Source organism: Rosa rugosa, chromosome 2 (assembly GCF_958449725.1).
Source record: "Rosa rugosa chromosome 2, drRosRugo1.1, whole genome shotgun sequence".
Classification (NCBI taxonomy): domain Eukaryota; kingdom Viridiplantae; phylum Streptophyta; class Magnoliopsida; order Rosales; family Rosaceae; genus Rosa; species Rosa rugosa.
In genome coordinates, this window is record NC_084821.1 from 63,813,294 (window position 1) to 63,836,525 (window position 23,232).

Consider the following 23,232-nt stretch of genomic DNA (forward strand, 5'->3'; position numbering starts at 1 on the left):
ATTTCATGGATCAAACTTGTATTAAATTGTTTACTAATTAACTCTTGCTGACTAAGAGAACTTCCAAAATAATAGAGAACCTACCTTTTTTATATGTTCAAAACACCTCTTTTTTTTTTTTTTTTGAGAGGGGGTTTGGTGTGGTTGTCCTCAAGCCTTGATTAATGAAACTGCAGAATATAAGGGGGGACATAGAGCCTGAATCCCAGATTTCAATAAGTATAAAGAGAACATCCTGAAATAATACCAGGATTCTCCACTAATTAATTCATCCATGATTCGAGGAGGATCTACCTGTTTTATATGTTTAAAATACCTCATTAATTCATGCATGATTCGAGGAGACTTTTTACCATTGTTTTTTTTTTTTTACCCTTTTAATAACTACTTCAATACCCAAAAAAACATGATCAATGTAGCACTTGCTACATCATCATATATTCTTAAATTCACGACTTTGAACACAGTTTCAAAATAAATAATTTAATTGACATTTCTCTTAAGATGTGACCTCATTGTTGAAAATCATATTGAATTCACCACTCATTTTCAGAGGGGGGGGGGGGGAAGCTGTGCTATTCGTAATTATGTTTCTTCGTGATAGAGTTATCTTTTCGGTATGTCACCGTCATTTGTGCACTCTTTGCTAATTGGTGTATGTTACAATATATAAATTTTGTAGAGAGTCTTGGTATTATTTTAGGATGTTCTCTTTATTAATCAAGACTTGAGGGCAACCGTACCAGCCCATTTTCAAAAAAAAAAAAAAAAATCTGCAATTTGATAAGCAAAAGTGAGCCTAATTTTTTCCATTTACAAATAAAGAGGGCAATTTAGGCAATTAGAAAACAGTTAAAATGTGTAACATTGTGAATGGAATAAAGAAAAGGAAGAGTATAAAATCAAAGGCGAGCATCCTTAAGAAATGTGTCATGGGGAAAGTAGTGTCCACTCCTCTGCTCTTTCAATCAAAGCTGGTCTGTTTCTCTCTGCTCTGCCTCTTCACCTCTCTGTTTCTAGCTCTCTACACCTCTCTCTCCCAAACCAAATGCCTCTTCAGATCTTCACCTTTCGACCCAATTCAGTCCCCTCTCTTCTCCTACCCTCCCAATTATGGAGAGCACAAGTATGCAATCCCAACCCAACGTAGATCTAGCTCTTCCCCTGTCCATTTCTCAGGTACCGTCCATTATTTTTTTCTAGCTCAGTTTCTCTTCATTTTTGGAATTTGGTCATTTTATCTGTGGATTTTGGTAAATGGTTTTGGTTTTTGTGGTCAGATAATTGGAAGGTCCTGAAGGAGATCCAAAATTTGTGCAAGAATTCTTCTTAATAATTTATGCAGGGAAAGTCTGAGACTTTTGGAGGGAATTTCAGTACCCAAAATAGGATTTCCTATTTTGTTCATTACAATGAGAGCACTGAAATGCTTTGTGGGTTCCTGAAGAAATTTCCAGTTAGTGATTCTGGTTAGTTTAATTGGTACCCAAGCAAGCTCTGTGATAAAGTCTCAATCTTTTTATTGTCCCTTTTAGATTAAGCTCAATTTAGGACTAAGACTGTTGTTTATGTGTAATACAGATAGAACTGTCATGGAAGAGTGTAGAGGACTTGTAGTAGTCTCGGCTATCTTCAATGATAATGATAAAATTCGACAACCCAAGGGGATTGGATCGAAAACCCTTGAGAATGTATGTTTCTTTATGTTTATAGATGAGATAACCCTCAAAAGATTTTACCAGCATCATTTGATTCCAGAAAAATCTGAAAACTACAAGATTGGTGCATGGAGGGTTGTCAAGGGTTTGAGCAAGGGATTGTATGAGAATCCGGCAATGAATGGTGTGATACCAAAGTATTTAGTTCATAGACTTTTCCCAAACGCCAAATTCATCATTTGGGTGGATGCGAAAATGCAGCTGATGGTTGATCCATTACTTTTGATTCATACACTTGCTGTGAATGAGAACCCCGATATGGCGATTTCAAAGCATCCTTACTATGTTCATACTATGGAAGAAGCAATGGCGACGGTGAGGTGGAAGAAATGGTGGGACGTTGATGGATTGAAGAGGCAAATGGAGACTTGTTGCTCCCCTGGACTCCTGATAAGCTTCCTTATCCCTCAGGTAATTTAAGAGTAAAATTTACATTTTATGGGGTTGTGTGAATCTTGCTTAAATTCTACCGCAGAACTACTTTTGGCGCCCGAATATGTGTGGTCTTTAATTTATAGATTTGGGTGCCAACCACATTTTGGTGTTCTCTGTCTAGGAGCAACTTGATATCTATCAAACGTTTCTCAAAGCCAACTTCTTGTGTTGATAGAAGATTGCTATATATGATCCGGATGCTTGCTTTGGTTTTAGTATTTGAGAGTAAGCTCTTTTCTGAGTAAGGAGATAAAGTTCAAGCCTGAGAAATCAAAGATAGTAGGTAGTAGTAACACTGAGTTTGCCGGTTTTCTAAGAAAATGGGATCTTTTTTCTTTCTTTCAAGGAGGCATATTATATTTCTTGTGAGAGATGAAATGTGGTAATTTTCTTCTGTTTGTATCGGTTTCATCAAAATTATTTTCAGGAATTAGATGCATTGAATCTAACACGTCTTTCGGCCTAGTCACGACTGGTCCCACTGCGCTTTCTTCATGTGTGGGAGAAATACTTCGATCCCTTCGGGCAGCCATGGCTGTGGGACTGAAATTGAAGTTATTGTTGATGACTCCAAGGACACAAGCCAAAACTACAGAAGCACCCCCACCACTATCACAATTTTTTTACCATTGTCTTTGTCGTAGTTTGGCGAAGGTGGCGAGGGCATGTTAAGTGCACATATCACAGGACTGCTGAAGGTGTGTCGCGATAGGGTGCGGTATGTGGAAGCCTTTGAAAAAAGTGAAAGAGAAGAAGGTCTGAAACTGGAATAAGGCCTTGCTAATCCGGCTGCACGGCTAGTGGTGGAAGGAATGTGTAGAGCACCACGATGGAGACAAAGTGCAGAGTCCATCATACCAGTTTGTGCTCACGACTGAGGACTTAGGGTTCTAGCTAGAAATTGAAGGGTTAAGGATACGAGTATTATTGATCGATCATAGTCTGAAATGAGACGAGGACTGAAAATATGAGGAATATTTTGAGGCGTGCTGAAGTAAGGTATCAAACTTTCGTCTTTGTATTATGGGATTTCCTTACATGTGAATATGTACCGGAAAAGATAAAATGTGTTACACATGATCATACGCAAGGGATTTATTCTCTATGTACATGGTAAAGCATCGAACTGTAATCTCTTTGTCAAGCAATATAAGAAAATACAGCTCTACAAGTTTGTCTTCGGTCCCTGTTTGTTTTAGACCTGTTCTCAGATTGATCCCCACAAAGAGTTCAATTGTGAGAGAACGCAGCCAACATCAAACCCAATCTATTGAATAATCCCTTACAAGAACCCACCGGCACTGACCTATGGAACTCCATCACTGTTTGTCAAGCAATATAAGAAAATACAGCTCTACAAGTTTGTCTTCGGTCCCTGTTTGTTTTAGACCTGTTCTCAGATTGATCCCCACAAAGAGTTCAATTGTGAGAGAACGCAGCCAACATCAAACCCAATCTATTGAATAATCCCTTACAAGAACCCACCGGCACTGACCTATGGAACTCCATCACTGACTAAACATCACTGATAATTAAACACCCTGCTTTCTGATTTTCTTGCTATTGCTGCTACTGTCTTCTGAGTTTTTCTATTGTTTAAGTAAATCTGTGTGAGGTAATTCTCATTTGCTGGTCTCAATCTTCAGTAGTCGATATCTCTGGCATAATTGTCCATCAAACCAAAGACAACAATACAGGGATCATGATGCAGAGCGGATGACAGCCCAATTTGAGGAACAGTTAGATCGTGCTAAAGGAGGAAAACGAAAAGTGACTAGTAGACAGGAAACAGCAGTTCGGTGTCTGATTGGGACGCACCTTACCTTTCCGGAAAGGGAATCGCGCCAGAAACAAGACTCATGGCTTTGTCATGAGCTGTAGCATTTTTCGGGCTTTCGGGGTCGTTTAGGGCCTCAAAACTGCATTTTTCTATTTTACCCGTTTTTGGTTTTCCTAGTTATTTTTTGTTGTAGTCGTTTTTATCCATGGGCTTTAGGGTTTCGTTGTTAGTCGCCCTAGGGTACTTTTCTCTTATTTATGCAGCCGCAAGCGGCTGCAGAACGGATCTTTCAACTTTTAATCAATAAATTGAGATTACTCTCTTTTATCTCTGGTGGACTCCAGAACTCTTTTGCTAGGTTTATTGCTGGTAAACCTATTTATCAAATCCGTCTGCGTCAGATCACTACTAGTGGGCTTTAATTTTGATCTATCTCTAGAAGAATTTAGGAAGACAACTTTGCCATGAAAGCACAAGCATCAACGTAACTAAAACCCAGCAAGTCCCCAACCGGACCTCCCAATTCCTAGTACCCACGAGGTTACGAAGGATCCGGAGATGGAATAAAATAAGAGTCTCCTTCTGTGGATGATGATGAGGATGAACTTGACGACGATGAAGTGGTTTTAATGGCAATAATAAGTCCAGCAAGAACCATAGTAGGTGTGGTGCCGAGAGAGAAGGAATGGGATTATGGGAAGTGATATAGTGAGTGGTTTTATGGGCAAATGTGGAAGAAAAGTTGAGAAGAAAAAGCTGTTGTACTTGGACTTGAATTTCATATCCAAAAAAATAGATAGCATGACGAGTGTGGCTGATCTCCAAAAATTGTCAACTTTCACCCGAAAATATGTGAATTGTTGTAGAGAAACTGAAATTGAGAGGAATTTGCTGTGTATTCTTATTGATAATAGGGGCCTCTTTATATAGATGATTACAATGCATAGAATCTCAATCGTACAAGGAAAGTAATCATACATTGAATAGGAATCTAGATCCTTCTAATTTAATCCTATTACCACTAGGTCAAGTAACCTAGAGTTTGGGCCAGACACATAATTGGGATTTCCTTGAACACTCCCCCTTGTGTCGTCCAAACGTGGTGCTTCTCTCGTTGCCTCATTAAAAACCTTGCCGAGTAACAAAAACCCAGTGGGACAAAAATAACCTCGGTCGAAGGGGAAAAAGAGCACAACACACCCTTCACGTTTCGAGACCATACATGTAGACATCTCCCCCTGATGTCTGCATCTCCCCCTGATGACTACGGTCATGGGAGTTCGGATAACTTCCGTAAACGATGCTACCAACATGTTTCTCGAAAGTGGAATTTAGGCAATGACTTAGTGAGCAAGTCTGCCACACTGTCCTCAGATCGAACCTAGTTCATTTTGATCTTGAGGAGAGTCTGTTGTTGCTGATTAAGCTTGGTGTTGTCGCTTTGATGTAGCCTTGCTTCATTTGTTCAAAACAAGCTGCATTATCCTAAATGCTTGTAGGCTCATCTATGGTAGACTTCAAACCACAATTGTTCGAACATGCGTAATTATGGATCCAATCCATATACATTCACGAATCTCTTCGTGAATAGCAATGATCTCTGCATTGTTCGAAGATATAGCGACTAGGGTCTATTCTGTAGACCTCCAAGATATCGCAGTCTTTACCCATGGTGAACACTTAACCAGTTTGGGAATGACCTTTGTGTGGGTCAGAGAGATACCCAGCATCAGCAAAACCTTCCAAAACACTAACTTCGTTTTGGGATGGGGAGAGGGGACGCAGGCCAGTGTTGGCGGCGTTCCTAGTGTGTGATGGGTCCGAATCCATCATCTCTCTGTAGGGATAGAACAAGCCCATATCAATCGTACATCTCAAGTATCGAAAGATATCTTTTACACCAATCCAATGACGTCGCGTTGGCGCAGAGCTATATCTAGCTAACAAGTTCACAATATATGAGATGTCCGGTCTTGTGCATGGAGTTAAGTACAATAATGCGCATATTGTACTTAACTAGGGCATTTCTGCCCCTAGCGCATCTTCGTCATCATCCTTTGAACGAAGAAAATCCTTTTCAGGATCAAGACTACGGACGATCATGGGGGTACTTGGAGGTTTGACCTTGTCAAAGCGCCAAAGCATCTATCAACACGATGCTCAAGTTCCAAACCGAGGCATAATCGTGTTCTCCCAAAATCCTTCATCTCAAACTCGGATTTCAGATGTTCAGCGGTTTCCCTTAACTCTTTAAGGGCTTCTAATGAAGATCATGTCCAACATGAACCGCGATAGAATCCTAAACTTGTTATGGAAACGCGTGGGCATATCCCTTCCCAATCAAGTAGTCATCTTAGTGAGCGTTTCAACCTCTTTGTAAAACGCGCCCTGTGGTCTAGAGCCACTTGACTTGGGTAAATGAAGTTCACCATGAACCTTCATGTATATTCCGTATCTAGATCCCCATAGAGATACGTAGTGACCACATTTGTAAGCTGCATGTTCAGTAATTCGGAAACTACCAAACTGACAAGGTAGTGGAGTGCAATGACATCCATTACGAGAGAATATGTCTCATCGTAGTCGATTCCAGGGCGTTTTATGAGAAGCCTTGCGCTATAAGGCGAGATTACCATCTCTTTTTCTCACTACGCTTTCTAACGAAGACCCATTAGTCAATAGGTTTTATGTCAAGAGGTGTTGGCATCACTAGCTCAGAAAACCTTCCTCTTCGTTAGAGAATCCATCTTAACCTGGATCGCATCTTTCCATTTAGGCCAAATCTCTCTACGTTGGCATTCATTCATCAACGGAGCGTGGTTCGATATCATCGGACTCAACAAACTCATGCGCAACGAAATGCGTGACTACATCATCAATTATGATGGAGTTTTTATCCCACGTCTCATGTACACTAGTGTAATTTTCATAGAGCTCTATATTCTCAGGAATAGAGTTCTAACGTTGAGGCGTCCCCCAACGATAACCATAACTCGGAAGATTCTCATGAGACGGATTTTGAGTGTCGATGATCAAAGGGTTGGAATGTGCCAAAGTATCCTTCGAACTCACGGGCCTCCCACGCATCCTAGCTGGGGCCATGGCCTATAACGCCAGAGTGCCACTCTCTATGGCGTTGGCGCCATGCCTACCTCTGTGTAGGGTGGCGCTACGTCCTCTCGTAGGGACGTCCATCCTTGCAGGCATGTTTGTGTGATCTCGTCACTTTAACAGGGATCGAGATGAGACATAGTGGGGACAGACTACGACAATTCCTGTCGTTCCTGTTGAACATTCGTGTTCTTATCTCCCCCTAACGACGGGAAGACTGTCTCATCAAAGTGACATCCGCAAATCTAGCGGTAAGGAGATCGCCTAGCAAGGGCATTAAGTGGCGGACGATTGTTGGAGCTCAAATCCAACTGAGTTGCCCATTTGTCTGTAAGGACCCATCATAGAGTGCTGTGGCGGCGCAATTGGCACATAAATGGCACACTCAAATATGCGTAAGTACGATATTTGTACCAAGTCACTAGCTGTAACGCAGAGGTAGATTGAGTGGCAGTGGGTCGTAGACGAATTAGCATAGCTGCATGCGATATTGCATCACCCCAAGCGGATATAAGGAGGTTGGTGCGCATTACCAATGTCCGGACTACCATCGTAGTCGTTTCCGCGAGACCATTTGGGTGTGCTCATGGGAATATGATGTCCAACATCAATCCCAAATGCAATGACTATCGAAAGTATTCGATGTAAACTCACTAGCATAGTCAAATCCAATTGACTGAATAGGATGATTCGGGAAGTGAGCCCGTTGTCATATGATGTGTGCTAGGAGTGTTTCATAAGCAGCATTACAAGTGGACAATGGCACAACACGTGACCAGCGTGTTTGCATATCAACCAACATCATGAGATATTTAAACGTCCGCAAGTTGGTGGAATCAGTCCACAGAATCCCTACGGAATCTATGTAAGAACATAATGAGTATTTTCATATCCTTTGCATAGGACGGTCTCAGTCCTAATTTTCCTAAGGAAGTGGCTTTGTAAAATGAGCGAGAGGCCTTAGAAGCAACCAATGAGAGTTTTGGTTGGGCCTGAGCGTTTGAAACGCATATTGAAGCAAAGTTTGTGACTACATCACCCATCATGGTGTCATGACCATGGGAAGTGGCATCCATGACGTTATAACCATGGGGATTGACATCCATGGCGTCATGGCCATAGGTAGCGCCATATATGGCGTTGTCACAAGGGACTTGGGCGGCCATATGGCGCTCCAAGACAGCTGCAGCGCCAGATGCTGCAATTGTTGCGGTCTTGCTAAGTCCAGGAACCAATTTTTGATTCTTGCTTCATTTCGCTCGAGGGTGTCCATGTGAAGTCTTTAGTAGACGGATCATCATATCATGACCAGGGTGACTTATCCTGTCGAGACAAAGCCAATATGTGTCTAAATCCAAGAGATCTTCTCTCATAACTTTATTGGATTTAATAGCTCGAATAGTGACATAGAGTCCACTAGAGAGACACATAAACTTCTCTAAGATGCGTCTTTATTTGCAATCATTAGAGGTATTGCAAAGGAACTGATTTATGTTCTCTACATGCGTTTTCGCATAGAATCCGTTGGCTATCCATAGGTGCGAGTTGCCCTAGGAGTGTAGAGAGTTTCTGTGACATTAATCAAGGTGCCATTTGGCAAAGAGAACTTGGGCTATTCCATGTCCTTGAATTAATACTGATGGCCCAGCCATCGTAGTCACAAACTAACATGCTCATGAATCAAAATGGAGTCATAATGAAAAGAACTCAAAATTTTATTCATAAGCCAACGGAGTACATCATTGTCTCTTAACCATTAGGAGAATCTAATCCAAATGCTTAGCTAATGCAAAACAATGGTAGTCGTCTAACTTCTTTCGGTAATTCCAACGCAAATGTGACCAGGTGAGTAGGGAGATGTCGGTGGAGCAAAGCTCGCTTAATTACTACTTATCTCAAGACCTTCCTAGACATCACATTTACATTGAGTACGCCTACTTTGAAGAAAGACTAAACCATAGGCATCTACTACAAAAATAATATGGCAATTGCCTACATCTCTTGGAAAATAAAGACTTAAACAGAATTGGCGATCTATTGATCCCAGCCAGATTCGTAGTCTTCAACCCTTCACTCTAGATCATCTTCTTGATCTTCTTGTTCTACATAGTGAGCTTCTCTTGCTTCACAATATGTTTTGTAGGCGGTGACAATTTCTTCACGAGCTCTACAAATGTGTGCCCAATGATCAGACACTCCACATTGAGAACATACATCTCTTTGCTCAAACTCCATTGATTGAGGCGCTTTGAAAGCGTCATTAAGATGGCTCTTAGTGTTGGTGGAGCCACCAACATGGCCAGAGGCGTTGCCTCCCTCTCTCTTTCCACGTTGACCTCTTCGGTTCCGCGTTCGCCTATTTTGGCGATTACCTTCCCAAGTAGAGCGATTATATGGACCAGAAAGCCCAGAAGTATCCCTAATGTTAGGGTTTTGCTCTTGGCGCCTTCTCTTAGGGGCACGACTATAATTGGATTCCGGAATATGCTCTATTTCCACGGATCTCAAATTATAGTTCTTCACAAAGATGTTGTCATACTTTTCAGTGACATTCATAGCTCCAATGAGCTCATGAAACCTTGTGATCCGTCCTGCAGTAACATCAATTCGATAGTTCTTAGCAACCATCAATGCAGAAACGGGGAAGGTAGAGAGAGTCTTCTCAATCAACATCGCATTTGTGATCTCTTTACCACAGAATTCCATTAAGGATTTAATGCGAAGTGCTTCCGAGTTGTAGTCAAGAACTGACTTGAAATCATAGGAGCGGAGGCTATGCCATCTCACTTCTAGGTCAGGAAGCAAGGAAGGAGTCACGGACGTTGCCAAATCTTTCTTCGAGTGAGACCCACAGCCTTCTGGGGTCTTCCTCATTCATACACTCGTACTGGAGCGAATCATCCATATGACGAGTCATCAGGATGATGGCTTTCGCCTTATTTGCCTCTAAGGCTGCTCTATTTGCTTCCAAAGCTTGAGCTTACTCAACAGTTAGCACGTCCTGGCTAGGCTCGAGAATCGTATCCAGGATTCCATCGGCCTTGAGATGCTGGCGGACATCACGAACCCACCTGTGATATTCAGAGCCAGTTGTTCCCAATGGAGCAAAGTCCAATTTGTTCAGGTTACTCATCCTGAAAGAGAACAAGAAATTAGGGTTAGTTTCGGAGCGAAATAGGCTACCACGAAAACATATAAAATTTCTGAGCGTAATCGCTTCTAAGAAATTAGGAATTTCCGAGCGTAGTCGCTTCCAAGAAATTCGATTCCAAGAGGGATTGGATTAGATCGAAACAATGATGCAAGTGGTCGATCATAAGTTCTCTACAAACTCTAAGTTTGGAGGACTCTACAAGCTCCAAGCTTGGAGTGAGCACGAACCCCCACAGTTCGGCTTAATTCGGTCTCCCCTATGAAGAAGAAAGGGGGGTAGAAGAAGGGAGGTTGCAAGTCCCCGAGAAAAGAAGAAGAAAAGTAATAAAAACTTCAAAAACGGGAACTTTTAGAAAAGTTTACCTTGAAAAATTGCCGGAAATCTTGACCCGAAAAGTTGGCCGGAAAAATGCCGCCAGAAAATTGGCCGGAAAAGTCGCTGGAAAGTTGGCCGGAAAAGTGGCCGGAAGTCGGCCGGAAAAAGGTTGACCAGCGTTGACCGAGGTGCTAACGTGGCGCCCGGTTGCTGACGTGGGGATGACGTGGCAAGCTTCTGGGCTGCTTCCGTCTTCTGGGCCTCTGGGTCTGGTTATTGGGCTTCTGCGCTGGGCTTTGGGCTTCCCTCCTGGGCTCTGCTCCCCTTTTTCTTTCTTCCTCTGCCGGTTTGGTTGTAGCCGGTTGTGGTGGCCGGTTCAGGTCCTTTTAGGCCGGTTCCGGTGAATATTTCTCCGGTTCCGGGCTCCTGGAGTATGGCTGAAGCTTCTGACGGAGGAAGGTGGTGACAGGTGGATGGGAAGGATGCGAACCCGGCTGGAGATCGTCGGATTCTTCTTTGGGACCGGATTCAGTCACTTCCGGCAGCCGGTTCAGGTCGATTCCTGCCGGTTCCTGTGGTTTCGCCGGCGGTTCCGAGCTCCTGGGATCTGGGGTTTCAAGGTGGGTTGCGGAAGTTTCTGGGATTTTGAGGCTACGAATTTAGGGTTTCAGGGTTAGGGCTTCGTGCTGATAACGTGTTGTAGAGAAACTGAAATTGAGAGGAATTTGCTGTGTATTCTCATTGATAATAGGGGTCTCTTTATATAGAGGATTACAATGCATAGAATCTCAATCGTACAAGGAAAGTAATCATACATTGAATAGGAATCTAGATCCTTCTAATTTAATCCTATTACCATTAGGTCAAGTAACCTAGAGTTTGGGCCAGACACATAATCGGGATTTCCTTGAACATGAATAAAGTTATTTTACATTTTTTTTGTTATTGTTATTACATAAACTCTGGTGGGCCTAATTATAATTCTAATTCATACAGATATCTGTAATTTTTTAAAATCTGTATGAGTTCAATCTGTATGAATTGCTTGTATTTTCTAGTAGTGATATAACATTTTTTATTTTTTGATCGAGTGATATAACATATTCTCAGCTACCAAAATATTTGAAGTACACATTTTTAACAACATTCATCAATTATTCAGAGGAAAGAATCTGCATGCGCATGCGATCAATTTTATAGGGAATGGAAACTAATGGAAGTTTGGGCTAGCTGTAGAGAATGCACTTTGACTCTTTGAGGCTACCAATTATCCAATAAATAACTTTTATCTCATGCCTCTAGTTTGCTTTTGATTCACGACCTCAGGGCTTCTAGTTAGGACTGTTGAAGGATAATAAAAATATGTCCCAGTGTTTCTTGGCTCTATCATCCTGATCGCCCAACATGGTGTAGATAATAGCCTGCAAATTTGAAACATGAGCCAAAATCTTCATTAATCGCATGCTAATTGACTACCAGAAGCAAAAAGAGGATTTATTCGAAGAAAAAATTAACTCATTGCACCTTGTAAAAATGAACTAGACCTTTCGAACTATTCATGGGTTCACACTTGAGACAACCACGTTCCGAAGCCTCTTTGTATTTTCCCTGTAGACACACGCACACAAATTGAAGTTGATAGTTCTAACCTTTATTATCGGAAGGTTAGGACTAATATTGCAAATGCCCAAGTGAACTGGATTTATAGTTTTAGCCCATGGGTTTTTTTTTTTTTTCTTTTTAACTATGATGGTCAGGAATTATTAATCTTATAAATTTACATCGTAAAGACTTCGCCCGAAATAAAACCATACATACACTGGAATTTGGAAACAAGAAGTCAGATATTCAAATGGTTCATATTCATGTCTAGTAAAGCTCTTAGAGCTAGCTTTGGACTTCCGCAAGTCAGGAGAATTAGTTGTAGCTTCGAATGCCCTCTTCCCCAAGATTTGGAAAAAAAAAAAAACAGCAAGTTGTATGTTGTAGGACAAACCTGGAAAATGAGAACTAGTACCAATTCCATCTCCACATCTTTTGCCTGATGAGGCCCTTTTTTCTTAGAGGTTTTGTTGTATAAATTAATAAGTTGTCTCTCTGCCTCACTGCACATTCCGGACTTGATTAAATCCGCTACTGCAATCTACAACCGTCATTGGCAAGGTTTGAAATATCATCAGCACGGATATATCACCACTCATATTAAAGGCTATTTCAACAAATATATCTCCATACATTTAAGATGTATCGGTCATGAAGAGCATTTCTTGGGAATAAAGATATGTCTAACACTGGAAAAAGGGATATATGTATATCGGCAGAGAGTAAGCTAAGACTGTGACAAAGAAATTTAGTTCTACATAAACTAATAGCAAAGTTTAGATACTGGGTGTAAAGGGCGAACAGAACCTCAAGATTGTCATAGTCGTGCTCTCTTGGCATGTCGGGAAAAGAGTCAAAAATAGACAGCTGCGGTGTATATCCACTCTTGGGTGTGGTTATATGTCTATTCAACTTCAAAAATGAATCTAACACTTTTTTCGGTGCAGGCAAGACAACCTGTGGGTCTTCTTCAGTTGAGGACGAAGAACTATTATTCTTGCAGGCAATGGCTGTGGGACTGAAATTGAAGTTGTAGTTGATGACTCCAGGGGCACAAGCCAGAACTTCAGAAGCACCCCCCACCATCACAATTTTTTTACCATTGTCTTTGTCGTAGTTCGGCGAAGGTGGCGAGGGCTGCTTGTTAAGTGCACATATCACAGGACTATTGAAGGTGTGTCGCGATAGGGTGGGGTATGTGGAAGCCCTTGAAAAAAGTGAAAGAGAAGAAGGTCTGAAACTAGAATAAGGCCTTGCTAATCCGGCTGCACGGCTAGTGGTGGAAGGAATGTTGAGAGCACCACGATGGAGAAAAAGTGCAGAGTCCATCATATATACCAGTTTGTGCTCACAACCGAGGATTTAGGGTTCTAGCTAGAAATTGAAGGGTTAAGGATACAAGTATTTATTGGTCGATCATAGTCTGAAATGAGACAAGGACTGAAAATATGAAGAATATTTTAAGGTGTGCTGAAGTAAGGTATCAAATTTTTGTCCTTGTAATATGGAATTTCTTTACGTGTGAAACACATGATCACACGGAAGGGGTGTAAGGAAGAAGCTGTATTTCCCATAGACTTGCTGTTTTTCCCAAAGGGTTTCTTCCCTGTGTACATGGTAAAGCATCGAATTGTAATCTCTTTTTCAAGCAATATAAGAAAATACAGCTCTACAAGTTTGTCTTTGGTCCCTGTTTGTTTTAGACTTGTTCTTTTGAAGTTTTACAATTATGAATAACTAAAAAATTGGCAAAATGCTTTGCTTGTAAGATAGAAGTACCGAGCGGACAATATTGGAAGTAGTTTTGCTTCTTATCTAAGACAAGAATGAACCATTCTGACAGCTTGAACTTAAAATCCCTAAGAAAAGCATCAGTTTCTTCACCCTTTCTGCAAAGACTGAAATAGATTGGAATTGTTTGATAGTTTTCCCAATTATCAATTACAGCCTTTCAAGTTCATCTTTTGTAAATAACTTATCAATTACATGCTACCAATATCCTGTGTACTCTACAAGTACACTTGGGTTCCTTCACATGTTACAAGCATAGAATCCATCTGAAACAAAGCCTTCAACAGAACAGCCATGGTGAGCCTTAAGATGACAACTAAATATGGTGCAATGGCGTCAGCCGTCTTTGCCAGTATCTTTGTTGCAGGGGTTTATTTTGTTCGTGAACGTTCTCGGAGAAAGGAAGAGGCGCCCCCAAAACTCATGAGGTCTGTGTCCATGGCCGTCCTCCATGGAGGGAAGCTGGCCTTGAAGAGATTGCTAGATTATCATGGAGCTCGAGCAGACAAATGTGCACTGAATTTAGCTGAATGTGAGTTGAAGACTCAACTTTTTAGTGAGAAACGCCCTGATTACAAGAAGCTGCAGGTTAGGGATCTCATCATATATATTGTCTATAATGTCATGTTTTTCTTTTCTACTGTCGACTTCAAAGCATTCATCTATTCTGAATTGAAATTAAGATAATCATTAAGAGTACTTCCGCTGGTGAGTTAGGTCCGGTTGTTTAGCAGGCCTAACTAACACTGTGGAGATCATGGGTTCAAATCTTACTAACAAAAGTAAACATAAAAACTTCTCAGTCACGATCTGAGATGCTGCGTTATCATCATTCCGCTCATTCTGTAATTAAGACGAATCATGTGTAAATATCTGGTCATGCATGATCAATTTACAGTTCATAACATTTCGAATATCTTTTTGTTTTGCTCAAGTGTAGTTGATTGTTGCAAAGCTTGAGATGAGTGGAAAAGAAGCCGAGACAGTCGAGATATTAGAGAAAGCAAGAATAAAGGCGAAAAAGGAACAAAAATGGCATGAAGCATATGAAACTGAGATGTTTCTAGTGGAAATGCTTATATACAAGGTATTCAGGTACTCAAATTGAGAAATTTGGTACTTCAATTTTCTAATCAGCTTTAGGATTAATTACAAAAACATTCTCGAGGTTCTAATGCAGTCTTCGTCTGTTTCCCTCCTGCAGGGTGATTACGAGAAGGCGCTCAAATGTGATTGCTTGAGTCATGAAGAGATCTCAGATGCAAGGCGACCACTCTACAAGGTGCGGAAAGTCGGAAACCTTTTCCCTCATATTTTCTTAGCAGCCAATCAAACAAAATATGGAATAACATGATCAGATTTTCTTGAAAATATTGGCAGGCCATCATTTACATTATGTCATCGTCAAAGCAGCCTGCAATAGATCAGTGGGAAAAATTTATCCAGCTGAATCAAGCATTCCACTGTGAACCCAGTTTGGAGAAAGAGAGCTTGGAAGAAGCTCAACTCCATAACCTCATTTCGGACTTTAAAGAGTTTGAGAAGGTCGTCAAAGTACTCAAAGATGATATAACGGAGGCGCAAGCCAAGCAGAGAAAGTAAAAAGAACCAAATTGAAGAATGTTAGAATGAGATGGAGTCAACTAAGACTGGAATTGCATGTAATCAAAATAAGTTTATTCCATGTACATTTTAGGAATAAATGTTCATGTTTCTTTGGAAATTTTGTATTTTCCTTTTCTTAAACCTAACATTAATGGAATAATGTAAGACAATACTTCGTTTCTTTCTTTTTTTTCTAAAACCTAAAAAATGCAGGTACTCCTTCAAAATTAGTAGATTACTATTACACATTTATAGCCTTTCTTTATGGATTAGTTATAAACTTCAAGAGTTTAGTTTGTTTTCAACCCATCATGTTCAATATAGTTGCACATAACCTCTCACATGCCCTAAACTATGTCCACTCATATTTAGGTCCCGTTTGTGATTGCTTCGCTTCTAAAAAATCATATTTTGTTTAAAAATTTAGATTTTATCATGTTTAATAAATAAATAAAAAGCAGTTTTAATTGAAAATTATAAGTCACTGGCGGTAGATTTTAGAAGCAATCCAGAGGTTGCTTTTAGAAGCTGCTTTCCATTAAAAATTTAAAACATGTTTTGAAGTTGTTTTATGTACTGACAATATTTTTAAAAGTAGTATTTACCAAACACAAAACTATTTTAATTCACAGCTGATTATTCTCACACCACAGCAGCAGCAGTGTTTTTTTTAAATCACAACAATTCCAAACTAGCCCTTACTATGGTTGTGTAAAACACCCAAGTTAAATTGTCGAACCAACGAGATCAATGAGCTCAAAGTAAAAGTCTTTCACTTTCTATTGATTATGTTAGTTCGGTCTGATAATTTTTTTTCCCCAAAATCGGATTATATACGCAACCCATATGCTTTTTTCTTTTTTTTTTGAATCAAGAGAATAATTTTATAGATAGAAACTCAAATAGAGATTACAACCATATAGTAACACTTCCAGATAACATTCGTGGAGTATTATCAAATTACTAGAAATTTGTGTTAGCCTTGTTTGGACCCAAAATGAACATTTTGGCCTGACAAGGCACGTCTTGGAGAAATTGAGCCAATATCAATGGCTCAAGCTATATATTGTCGACAAGCTCGAAATATATATTTAGAGGCTAAATAAAGCCTACTATGAAACATGAAAAGTCAACTTTAGCACATTTTCCTACTTCAGCTAGGAGAAACCGAGCTAAACAAGGAAGGAGGGGCGGCAAACTGACCAAATGAACTTGCAATGAGCTGAAACTCTGCAGATCCATTCTAGACAGCCCAAGGATCATTTCTTATGAAGAGTGCCAGAGCTTTGTTTGAGTGGAAGGCCTTCAAACAATCAGCCCAATTTTCTACAGAAGCAAAACTGGAAAACTGGACCTGTAAGAGGTCCAGCAGCATTTTTGGCCCAACCACATGGAATAAAAATCTGAAAATTTGTCAGGATGATCTACACTCAAAGTGGAACATTTCATATGAAGAAGTCGAAGACATATAATGAAGTCTTGTTGGAGAAATAATTGAAGGAATAAAGGGGCAGAAACTGACTTAAAACCAGCTCAATATTCACATGTTCATGTTTCCTACCCACATGAAGAAAGCTAGATGCTTTTCTCTTTTTCCTTGGATATATTTTTCTTCTACAATCTCTTTAATAGATCATCACCACTTCCATGTTGCTGCACCTTCATGTTTTGCTTTCATTTCATCTTTTCTCTATCTTTTCCATATTTTACAAGTGAACTTAGATCTACGTTCATTATTTTTCTTCCACTCATCATTTCACTATTCTTTTTCTTCCCTATATAAACACCTTCTCCTCTCATTCTAAAAACACATTCACAACACATACAACAACAACATCTCTAAGATGATCTAAGTTCTCTCTAGAGCAAACCTCTCTAAGAGCAACTCCTCTCATTCTCTTTCTTTTAGCGGTGATCACACTCCTAGTCCTAGTCTTCTCAGAAGCCGACTTTCAGTGCCACCAAACCCTCTGTCAACGTGCTTCGGTCCTAGTCTCCTCGGGAGCCGACGGTAGTGCCGCGACCACAACGGTTACAGAACCAGCCAAGCAAGGGTAACGCCCTAGCAACTCAGCCAAGCTAAAGTCACGCTTTAGCAAGATCTCAACATTTCCCGGTGATGTCGCTCTGCTCGATCTACAATATTGAGTATCGATTGTGTTAACAAGAAGAAAATTCAGCAAAGTCCTCACCACGAGGCAGAAAGAATCCCACGACGAGGTTGGTGCTCTCCTCGTCTACAATCGCTTGATAGAAGTCAGGTCAAGGGACACCCCCGACGACCACACCCGAACGGTGCTGGCACGCCCGCGCAAGAAAAGAGACTGTTGACCAGCTGCAGCAAAATTGGAGCCAAACATTTTGGCACGCCCAGTGGGACAAGGTTAGAAATTTTTTTTTCTCTTGAAGACATTCAACCACCGGGCTTCAAAACAAACATTTTGGCACACCCAGTGGGACTATATTAGAAGTCTTTTCTCTTGAAGCACATTCAACCACCGGGCTTCAAAACAAACATTTTGGCTCGCCCAGTGGGACAAGGTTAGAATTTCTTTTTTCTCTTGAAGACATTCAACCACCGGGCTTCAAAACAAACATTTTGGCACGCCCAGTGGGACACCACCAGAGTCTTTTTATGTTCACCATCATTGGGATGCCAGAGGAAAATCTTTACCAAAAGAAATTCCTGAAGTCATGGCTACGATAGAAGGCTATGTGCCCATTCCCATTCCAGAGAATGCGAGCATAGAAGAGCGGCTTGATATCCTTCAAAAGAATTCTACCGCATACCATGAGAATCTGAGAAAAGCCCTCGCGGAGGACCGTCGACGGCTCGATGAGTTCACGATTTCGGTCACAAAGCTCGAGTTGGGGGCACAACAAACACAAGGCGAATTGGAACATCAAGAACCTGCTCGCGAAGAAGTCGTTTCTGAGACTAACTTGCCTATAGGTGGCAATCAACCTAAGGGTCTCACTGGTGAGTCACAGCCTTACACAGAGGTTGTGCATGGAAAAGGTCATCAACAAGATTGTTCTTCTGACAATACAATTGTCTCTGAACAAATATCTGATTTCTCCACTGATCAAGCCAAATACGTGGCTACTGATCAGATGCATGGGGGGCAAGATATGACCCATGATCATCCCTTTGATCAAGAGAAGTTGGCGACAGTTGGCGACAAAGCCGATCTTGGGACACCGTCATCTCCCAAATTACAATTGAAGATCATGCCTCGTCAACCAACAAAGATACTTGGGGGGCAAGATGACTCCTCTCACGAGCCAAATTCCTCCAAATTCTTCAACGAGAAGTATCTTTGTTCTTTTCCTACAAGCTCTCACAGGAGGGATTTTTACCCTACCAATTTTGATACATCAGAGCTTGGAATGAAGCATAGATGGCCTCCCCCGTGGTCTTCTAGAGGTTAGCCAAACATGGTGCTGCTAGCTTCTTTCTTTCTTTGCTTTTAATTTTCTGTTAATTTTTTCGTTTCTAGTTTTCTTTTCATTAAAAAAAAAAATCAGTTAAAAAAAAAAAAAAAAAATTGAATTTGGTAAGGGGTTGTGAATCATAACGGAATAGGTGAAGTCTCTTTTGTTAATATTGGCCTAAACTCCTTATTGGTGCCTAGTTCAGGTCCCTTAAGGTTAAGGGCGGCTTTTATTAACACTTGTTGAACTGTCTTCACACTTATGACCTTTCTCATCTTAGTAAGTATAGCCTATGTGAAATGGTGTCTAGAAAGGGGACAACGTTCATGACAGGTTCTTGAATCCAGAAGTGCGTGCAAATGGGCCTAAACCACTATGTTGGAGTAGCTCATGCCAAAATGGATTCTGCCTCTCTTGTTCGCCCTCCCCCACCTGGCCATTTCAGTAAGGTTGCCCAAAGGATTTGAAAGAAAATTTGTGTCTAGACGACTATACTTGGGCCGCATGTCTAAACCTTGATTCACAATGTCTTATTAAAATTAAAAAAAAAAAAAAAAATACAAAAATACAAAAAGAGTTTCAAATTTGTGCGTCGCGGAGGATGCAAAAAATTGTGTTCTTGCCTAATAGTGGCTGGAACTTGCTAATATACTTAAGAGGCCATTGGTATTGGTCTGGGCACATATACAAGAGGCATTTAATATGCCTAGTATGGTATTAGCAGTGGAGGAGGTCTCATCAATATTTTTGCCAATAATTGTGGCGAAAGCTGGGTTGCGAATTGTTGGCAGCGAAGTGGTTTTAATTACATGGCCTCGCAAAGGATGGTTCGCGAAGGAAGACTGGCGATTAATATATGTATGCTCACTATGTATAATTAAGAGGGAGAGAGGCTACTGTTCAAGTAATTTTAGTCAAGCCAATACAAGTGGCTTTGGAGCAACGACATTATAAGAGGAGTGCTGATTCAAGACCTCTTCAGTCAAGACGAGGACCTTTGACTTCGAGGTCTGGGGGGCAATGTTTGGACCCAAAATGAACATTTTGGCCTGACAAGGCACGTCTTGGAGAAATTGAGCCAATATCAGTGGCTCAAGCTATATATTGTCGACAAGCTCGAAATATATATTTAGAGGCTAAATAAAGCCTACTATGAAACATGAAAAGTCAACTTTAGCACATTTTCCTACTTCGGCTAGGAGAAACCGAGCTAAACAAGGAAGGAGGGGCGGCAAACTGACCAAATGAACTTGCAATGAGCTGAAACTCTGCAGATCCATTCTAGACAGCCCAAGGATCATTTCTTATGAAGAGTGCCAGAGCTTTGTTTGAGTGGAAGGCCTTCAAACAATCAGCCCAATTTTCTACAGAAGCAAAACTGGAAAACTGGACCTGTAAGAGGTCCAGCAGCATTTTTGGCCCAACCACATGGAATAAAAATCTGAAAATTTGTCAGGATGATCTACACTCAAAGTGGAACATTTCATATGAAGAAGTCGAAGACATATAATGAAGTCTTGTTGGAGAAATAATTGAAAGAATAAAGGGGCAGAAACTGACTTAAAACCAGCTCAATATTCACATGTTCATGTTTCCTACCCACATGAAGAAAGCTAGATGCTTTTCTCTTTTTCCTTGGATATATTTTTCTTCTACAATCTCTTTAATAGATCATCACCACTTCCATGTTGCTGCACCTTCATGCTTTGCTTTCATTTCATCTTTTCTCTATCTTTTCCATATTTTACAAGTGAACTTAGATCTACTTTCATTATTTTTCTTCCACTCATCATTTCACTCTTCTTTTTCTTCCCTATATAAACACCTTCTCCTCTCATTCTAAAAACACATTCACAACACATACAACAACAACATCTCTAAGATGATCTAAGTTCTCTCTAGAGCAAACCTCTCTAAGAGCAACTCCTCTCCTTCTCTTTCTCTTAGCGGTGATCACACTCCTAGTCCTAGTCTTCTCAGAAGCCGACTTTCAGTGCCACCAAACCCTCTGTCAACGTGCTTCGGTCCTAGTCTCCTCGGGAGCCGACGGTAGTGCCGCGACCACAACGGTTACAGAACCAGCCAAGCAAGGGTAACGCCCTAGCAACTCAGCCAAGCTAAAGTCACGCTTTAGCAAGATCTCAACATTTCCCGGTGATGTCGCTCTGCTCGATCTACAATATTGAGTATCGATTGTGTTAACAAGAAGAAACTTCAGCAAAGTCCTCACCACGAGGCAGAAAGAATCCCACGACGAGGTTGGTGCTCTCCTCGTCTACAATCGCTTGATAGAAGTCAGGTCAAGGGACACCCCCGACGACCGCACCAGAACGGTGTTGGCACGTCCGCGCAAGAAAAGAGACTGTTGACCAGCTGCAGCAAAATTGGAGCCAAACAAGCCTAAGGCCAGAGTAACCATTACATACCCTTCCGCTGCCATGTACAAACAGAACAAGAAGATGTGGTAGTACCCACGGTGGTACATAGAGATAAGTCCACTCGTTAGACATTTCATGCTCCGCCATTACAGAATAGCTTGAATCATCTTTCAGTACTACTCCAGAAGATTCACTAGCACCCCCAAAGTCAAACATAGCTGTAGGTTGTAGAATCAAGCCACCAGGATCCCAAATGCGAAACCCTAGAGAACTAGAGCTCATGAATTGGGTCCACAAATGAGCCCAAATCCAAACATGCTCTTTGGACACCCAGTTGGACCCCCAAAACTCCCCCACTGATGTGGGCCTCCACCTTAGCCTAGGCCATCCAATTGATCTGGGCACCCAACTTGGGGTGACGACCGTCCCATCTGCCATGGTTACCGCCTCACAACTCGACCATTGCACAAGTACCGCCGCCGCACCCATAGACCGGGGACCGATACCAGAACGTCCCTCCAGCAGCGACTTTCCAGAGTTTGACACCGCCGTACTATTCCCATGACACCACTCCGCCGAAATGGCCTCTGCACATTCTCCGCCGTCGGCGCCAGTGAGCGCACTAGCAGTGCGGTGCATTCGGAAACTCGCCACCACTCCAGAAAAGTGGAGCACTGCCTCCCTTGTCGCCTTGTTCTGGGCAGAGGGCTCGGACCGCAGCCAAGAACGCGCAGCCCCCCGTATCCAGCCCCCTTCCATTCCCACCATCAAATTTTGGCCTACCTGCCAATCGCCAAAAATTTTCAATCGGGCTCTGCGTGGTCGGATCCGACCCCCATATGCTAAGCATAAGCGGGCGGTGTCTATATTAAAGGTGCAGAGATTAAAAATCAGCTAAAACTCATTGAATGTTTGTGCAATTAGGTATTCACCCTCTTTTTAAAGTTGTGTACAAACTTATCACTACTTATTTATCGTGCATAAACCATAATAAGTGTGCAAATCGCACCTGCATATGCATTGATTATCAAATCAAGCCTACCTTGCTTGAGAAGGAACTCGATTAGTATATGACTATTTGTTATTGAGCGAGGACACTTTTATCTTTCGCCTTCAATTCTTCATGATTCCCCTCCCATTTCTCACTAGTTTCTACCGGTCATAATCGTTGCAGCATTAATTAAGATGTTACTAGAAAATGGAATTAGACTTCAATTTGAAGTTAGCTAGGCTCCTTTATTGATTACACTTCATAGCAAAATAGACTTTTGAAGTTAAACGCCACTCTACTTTTGAGGAGTAGGGAGTTTTCAAGTATATATAGGGTTCCTCCGAAAATAGAAAAGATGTTCGAACAATGGTGTTTCATCAACGATTCGATCAACGAACGATGTGGTTTTTTGGCAAAATCTGCACGCTGACGTTCGACTACTTAAGTTTCCTTGTGTATAAAACTACGTATGTCACAACATCAAGAACTTTATAATCAACCAAAAGAGAAGAAAAAGTCCAAGATCACATGAGTTGTGTGTATGTACAATGTACTTGTATTCTTAGACCTTCGTGACCTAACTAGCAAGCTAGCTCTGCCGTTCCTGCATGTGGTTATGCTAGTTAATGGTGATCACGAACTCTGTTATTGATTCACCAGAAAGGTAAGAAAGACCGCAAAGAGAAATAGATCCACCAGCTTCTTCTTTCTATTCCTGTATTTCATGGATCAAACTTGTATTAAATTGTTTACCAACTCTTGCTGACTAAGAGAATCAACCTGTTACCCCTTTCAAATTAGAAGAGAATCTACCTGTTTTACATGTTTAATACTCCTCATTAATTCATGCATGATTCGAGGAGACTTTTTACCAATGTAGCACTTGATACATCATCATACATTCTTAAATTCACGAC

The 23,232-nt window shown here is 41.2% G+C and overlaps 3 protein-coding genes across 4 annotated transcripts; 2 read left to right on the forward strand and 1 right to left on the reverse strand.

Annotated features, from left to right (window-relative positions):
* The first annotated feature begins 941 nt into the window (after positions 1-941).
* On the forward strand, positions 942-4,202 carry LOC133732992 (alkaline ceramidase TOD1-like). 2 transcript variants are annotated; one of them, XM_062160590.1, is made up of 4 exons: positions 942-1,179; positions 1,281-1,469; positions 1,582-2,129; positions 2,275-4,202. In XM_062160590.1, exons 2-4 carry the CDS (start codon positions 1,340-1,342, stop codon positions 2,323-2,325), a joined length of 729 nt encoding a protein of 242 aa, XP_062016574.1. In that variant the 5' UTR covers positions 942-1,179; positions 1,281-1,339; the 3' UTR covers positions 2,326-4,202. The 2 variants fall into 2 exon arrangements, with proteins under 2 accessions (XP_062016574.1, XP_062016575.1); XM_062160591.1 differs by having other exon boundaries at positions 2,581-4,202.
* A 7,290-nt stretch (positions 4,203-11,492) lies between these two features.
* On the reverse strand, positions 11,493-13,524 carry LOC133733691 (uncharacterized). The gene is made up of 4 exons (XM_062161335.1): positions 12,923-13,524; positions 12,510-12,656; positions 12,038-12,121; positions 11,493-11,934 (listed from the first exon to the last, which is right to left on the reverse strand). The coding sequence occupies exons 1-4, from the start codon at positions 13,445-13,447 to the stop codon at positions 11,845-11,847; spliced, it is 846 nt and encodes a 281-aa protein (XP_062017319.1). The 5' UTR covers positions 13,448-13,524; the 3' UTR covers positions 11,493-11,844.
* Positions 13,525-13,989: 465 nt separating this feature from the next.
* Positions 13,990-15,696, forward strand: LOC133734267 (uncharacterized). Its single transcript, XM_062161892.1, has 4 exons — positions 13,990-14,494; positions 14,847-14,993; positions 15,111-15,188; positions 15,287-15,696. Exons 1-4 carry the CDS (start codon positions 14,201-14,203, stop codon positions 15,506-15,508), a joined length of 741 nt encoding a protein of 246 aa, XP_062017876.1. The 5' UTR covers positions 13,990-14,200; the 3' UTR covers positions 15,509-15,696.
* The last annotated feature ends 7,536 nt before the right edge of the window (positions 15,697-23,232 follow it).

Coding starts and splice junctions, on each gene's coding strand:
- LOC133732992 (XM_062160590.1), top strand. CDS start 1,340: ATGCAGGGAAAGTCTGAGACTTTTGGAGGGAATTTCAGTACCCAAAAT. Junction 1,470..1,581: donor ATTTCCAGTTAGTGATTCTG/GTTAGTTTAATT, acceptor TGTGTAATACAG/ATAGAACTGTCATGGAAGAG. Junction 2,130..2,274: donor TAAGCTTCCTTATCCCTCAG/GTAATTTAAGAG, acceptor TTCTCTGTCTAG/GAGCAACTTGATATCTATCA.
- LOC133733691 (XM_062161335.1), bottom strand. CDS start 13,447: ATGATGGACTCTGCACTTTTTCTCCATCGTGGTGCTCTCAACATTCCT. Junction 12,657..12,922: donor ACGACTATGACAATCTTGAG/GTTCTGTTCGCC, acceptor TGACGGTTGTAG/ATTGCAGTAGCGGATTTAAT. Junction 12,122..12,509: donor TACTAGTTCTCATTTTCCAG/GTTTGTCCTACA, acceptor GTGTGTCTACAG/GGAAAATACAAAGAGGCTTC.
- LOC133734267 (XM_062161892.1), top strand. CDS start 14,201: ATGGTGAGCCTTAAGATGACAACTAAATATGGTGCAATGGCGTCAGCC. Junction 14,495..14,846: donor CTGATTACAAGAAGCTGCAG/GTTAGGGATCTC, acceptor GCTCAAGTGTAG/TTGATTGTTGCAAAGCTTGA. Junction 14,994..15,110: donor TGGAAATGCTTATATACAAG/GTATTCAGGTAC, acceptor TCCCTCCTGCAG/GGTGATTACGAGAAGGCGCT.